The sequence below is a fragment of the Durio zibethinus genome, chromosome 24 (assembly GCF_047325235.1).
Source record: "Durio zibethinus cultivar Kanyao isolate XHJ-2024 chromosome 24, ASM4732523v1, whole genome shotgun sequence".
Lineage (NCBI taxonomy): Eukaryota > Viridiplantae > Streptophyta > Magnoliopsida > Malvales > Malvaceae > Durio > Durio zibethinus.
In genome coordinates, this window is record NC_143185.1 from 4,055,806 (window position 1) to 4,060,463 (window position 4,658).

Genomic DNA, 4,658 nt, shown 5'->3' on the forward strand with positions numbered 1-4,658 from the left:
CCAAGTTTATTCCAATTATCTTCTCCTACCAAGATTTTTCTTCTCATTTGGACACATATTGTTGGTCCAGTTTTGCCAAAGAAAATTGCTCTACATTATACTTATCCAGATCTGTTATTCTGTCATGATAAGCATTGAGAAACAATTTTGGCATAAACAATATACTTATCCAGATCTGTTATTCTGTATATGGAAATCTATTGGCATAAATTTTAACTACAGGCAAGGTTTTATTGTCTAAATCAATTTATGAGATATTATTCGTTTTAATTCACTGATCTTATAATTTTGTTCTACAAAAATTGTTTTATAAGTTGAAATTGATGCCTCACAAAAAGTTTTTCATAAATTAAAAATGTTATAATCACTTATATTTTAAAATCAATTTTAGTACACAATCATTGTGAAATTTATAACTTAACTTATGAAATGCTATCCATTTTGGCTCATTAGATTTTGCGATTTTATCTCATTAGACTTTATAATTTTGTCTTACAAATAATACTTCATAAATTGAAAATAATATAAATACTTATATTTTAAAATTAACTTTAGTACATAATCGATGTTGAATTATTGATCTGTCTCTAAGACCATTACATCTTCCTCTTCGATGAAAATCCACCGCTTTTGGTAGCATATTAATACTCCAAAGGTAGCTTTGATATTAAATGTTAAAATCCACATTAACTTGTGAAATATTATCTATTTCAGTCTATTGAATCTCATAATTTTATTCACAAAGACTTCTCACAAACTAAAGATGTTGTGGACACTTGGTATACAACCAACATGAGATTTATAATTCCTCTTTAAGATCATGACACCAAGCTAGATTATAATTCCTCTTTAGGGTCATGACACCAAGCTAGTGTCACAGACCATGTATGATTTGGAGTTTAAGTTTCAGTCGTGACACCAGGTTGAGCTAAACCTTTTCATATTTTGAGAACATCCGGAGTGGAAATGGGGCCATAAAGCAGTCATCATGACTGTCAGACGATCAACATGGTCAAGAAAATGCAGGAACAGCTTTATAATTAAGCAATAGTTTAAGCATAGTATGTTTTAATGTGTAATGCTAGTGATTTTCCAACAAACTTTTTGATTGCTTACAGACAACGCTTTGTTGATCACTAATTCTTAATATGACAGAATTTAGGTGATCTTCATGCTACCAAAGGAAAGTAAACCAACTACAATGGCTATTTGTATTTTGACCATCAAGTTATGGAAACATCAAGCCAATCAAAAATCTATGAAACCGTAATAGAAACTCCGAACCACCATGAATCCTTCTTGAAGAAGGGTTGTATGCAGAAGGGAGCAATGCTAAGGTACCAACTCTATATCTGTAGCTCTCGGCATTTATAATTGGTAAAAGTATGATCAGCAACATGAATATGAGTATCATGTCAAATTACACGATAAAAAAATGATATTATACAAGGGAAGACGAATTCAAAACATAAATATGTGGAAAATCAGAGATTTAATTGCCTGATAGCAAAGTCTAATTAATGTGAAAAGAACAAAGTGAACAAAACGGATGGACAATCATCAACTACACAAATAAGGCGTAGACCAGTGGGGAAAAAAAACATGACCTATATAATAAATGTGCATGATGCCAACTGCCTTCATTGATCAGAAATGTCAGCAACTTCAATTTTTTTATACCAGTTCCAGCAATCATCATCTGCAGAAAATTTGCAAAGGCCTAACTTAATTTAAAACCAGGGATTATGTTCGCAGTGAAGAAACAGTCAATTAACTTAAACCACCTGATAATGATGTCGTCCCTTCTTCAAGCTGTGGATTATAATATGACACAAACACATTTGTTCTGCTTTGGTTGGTTTGTTGCTTTCTTTTCTGCTCATTAATGAAAGATACAAATGTTACTTTAAGGGAAATAAAACATAAAAGCATCACTTGAAAAAATTAAGTTGGGAAAAGGACAAGACGAGTATTATTGATCTTTATGAAAAACTTCAGATATAATATTAGGAATCTCACAGATAATAATTGTACCTTTTTCCAAAGGAGGTTGAACAACAACATGCATAGTCGTCACCCCGCCAGGAATATCACAAAGAGGGCTCTGGCACTCTCCCAGGGTTTTGTTGTTCTCCAATATTTTGCCTGCACTAATTAACTTGACATCTTTCACTGTCCTTGGACCATTCTCCTTCCCTGCCCAAAAATAAAAGAGTATAATTACACATTTGGAAAAATTTTTAATCAGAAGAGCAGAGAGGTCTTGTCATATGCAGGAATCACGAAAGAGCATACAGAGAAATCCAATGCCATTCAATTGGAGCCAATTTAAGACTTCCGTCAACTACAGTCCAAAACTAACACAATCAATCCATTCCTCATTATCTTGTATGACATTCTGAATTTCTACAACCATTTCTTTTCTCATTTTTTTTCCATTTAATAAAAAATAGGCCACTGCATTTGCTAGTTTTCCTCTTATGCGAAATGCAAGATAAAGGAAGAGGTAGATGGCAGAACTTTGCTCAAACTAAGCTTTTAGTTTAACCGAGTAACTGTAATTTACAACTAAATTAAAACCAACTACAACACCCCCATATCTGACAAAGCGTAAAAAAAATGCAAAGCATCTAAGAGCAAGAATCAAGAGATTGAGAGAGAGGAGGATTAACAATTTAACAAAAGCAATATACTAGCATAAATCTTAAAACTTCAGTCTAGATCATCTTGCTCAGAATTCAATTATGAACAGTTCAACAAAAATGCCTCAGATGTGCCTCACTCAACATAGTTTGAAAGCCCGGCACCCAATGCAGACAAACATTTCCAATAGAAACACCTATGATTCAATGAAGCAAACCAAGACCCTAGTATTTTGGTTTAAGTGATAAGAAAGAGAAGTATCAGCAACACTCTTCAAATGATACAAGTTTGTATGAAAAAACATTTGACCTCCCTGTTCATCTTATACCATGAAAAAGGCCCAAACCATTCTTTATTCATATATGTAGCATGTTATTTTGGTCGCCTAGGAAATACTTCATTATTAAGCATTTCATACAGCAGTGATAATCGGCATTTCTAATCAATTTACTGATCAAAGAACATATTCCAGTTTCTCAGCTACGAATAAAGGATTCTTGTCCGAATTCTGAAGGAAGTAAAGCACAATATAATGATTCTATTTTCTTGCATAGTTTCTCTCATCCGAATATTCAACCTGAAATACAAATAAATTGCATAAATTTTGAAAAGCAATATCTTGATCCCATTCTTCTAGTTCAAACCATATGGAAGAATGAAACAGTAACCAAAAGACAATTAGATGAAGAGCAGATATGTAAGTACAATAAAGCTGAAAGTCTGCCTGCACAATTCCATTTGGATTTAATCAAACACCCATCTAACCTTTAGGCCATTGAGCAAGAACACTTTCCTTCAAGGTTGCAATACTAGTAGCAGCAGGAAAGGTTTTAGGACCAATATCTGATCCATCAATCAATCGAAACTTGATCTCCAACTGATTTTGGACACCAGCCATCTCCAGAAACTTTAAAGACTTAGAAAATCTGAACCCTCCAAGATCTTTATTTGGGCCTTCTCCTCAACTGCATACAAAAACCTCAATCTGGATTGCTGTAAAGATACCAACCCTCCCCCTTAAGAATTGTCAACTGGAAATTCTGCAGAATTGAAAACCAAAAAAAAAAATTAAATTAGTTGACACAGAGATATATTAGAAACAGATACGCAGGTGATTAGTTTAGGAAACAAAGTGTATAAAAGATAACAACTTTAAGAGTACAGATTTGAATAACTTTTCTCAAGTAATCCAAATTGGGTAAATCCAAAAATAGAATATAATCCACTCCATATATTGGAAAAAAAAAAAAAACAATGGAAGACAAAAACACACAGTAAAATCACCAAATAAGCAATCATCCACCAATAAAAAAGGAAATAAAATCTCAAATTTAGGATAACAAAATCAGCCAAAATCCAAAACTTGGTCACTCCAAAACCAAACAAGTACTTGAAAGCAGTGAAAAAGCTTGATGGGTTATCTTACTTGAGTCCAAAACTGATCTAGGCTGGTTCCTGTTGGCTGAAAAATCCAAGATTTGAAGAAAAGAAGAACAAGATGAGAAAAAGAAACTAATAGGGCAGCTTTGATATAATTATAATTATTATATCAAATCAATAATATAAAAAAAGAAAGAGAGAGGAAGAAGAAGAAGGAGAGATCAAATAAGAAATCTCTGAAGACAAGGCTGTTTCGGAGTTTTCAAAGTCTACCAAATCAATGGTCAATGCTTCCATTCTTGCCTTCTCTTCCAATCTCCTTAGGCTATGGAAATTGACATATTTCTTTCTCTCTTTTATAAAAATAAAAAATAAAATAAAAAAGAGTGATCCTTTTGTTTAACTTCCAATGTTACTTCAACTTACAAACGTTAAAACTAAACTAAACTAAACTAAGCTAAACTACTCCTTGTACTTGTCTGGTATGTCTTTGTAGAAATTACTATGATTTTGCATGCAACATCATAACCGTTGGATCTTCATCTTATCATCCTAATTATCTATTTATTTATTATTTTCACATGAAAATTCTATTGAGTCTAGAGTCTCTTGATTATTAATAATGCTAATAATAA

At 32.5% G+C, this 4,658-nt stretch overlaps 1 protein-coding gene across 2 annotated transcripts; it reads right to left on the reverse strand.

Annotated features, from left to right (window-relative positions):
- Positions 1–1,389: 1,389 nt before the first annotated feature.
- On the reverse strand, positions 1,390–4,246 carry LOC111315996 (membrane-anchored ubiquitin-fold protein 1-like). Of its 2 annotated transcripts, none has more exons than XM_089753888.1 (5): positions 4,070–4,246; positions 3,409–3,683; positions 2,035–2,196; positions 1,785–1,875; positions 1,390–1,720 (listed from the first exon to the last, which is right to left on the reverse strand). In XM_089753888.1, exons 2-4 carry the CDS (start codon positions 3,539–3,541, stop codon positions 1,820–1,822), a joined length of 351 nt encoding a protein of 116 aa, XP_089610014.1. In that variant the 5' UTR covers positions 3,542–3,683; positions 4,070–4,246; the 3' UTR covers positions 1,390–1,720; positions 1,785–1,819. The 2 variants fall into 2 exon arrangements, with proteins under 2 accessions (XP_089610014.1, XP_022773747.2); XM_022918012.2 differs by having other exon boundaries at positions 1,390–1,699; positions 4,070–4,242.
- Positions 4,247–4,658: the final 412 nt, after the last annotated feature.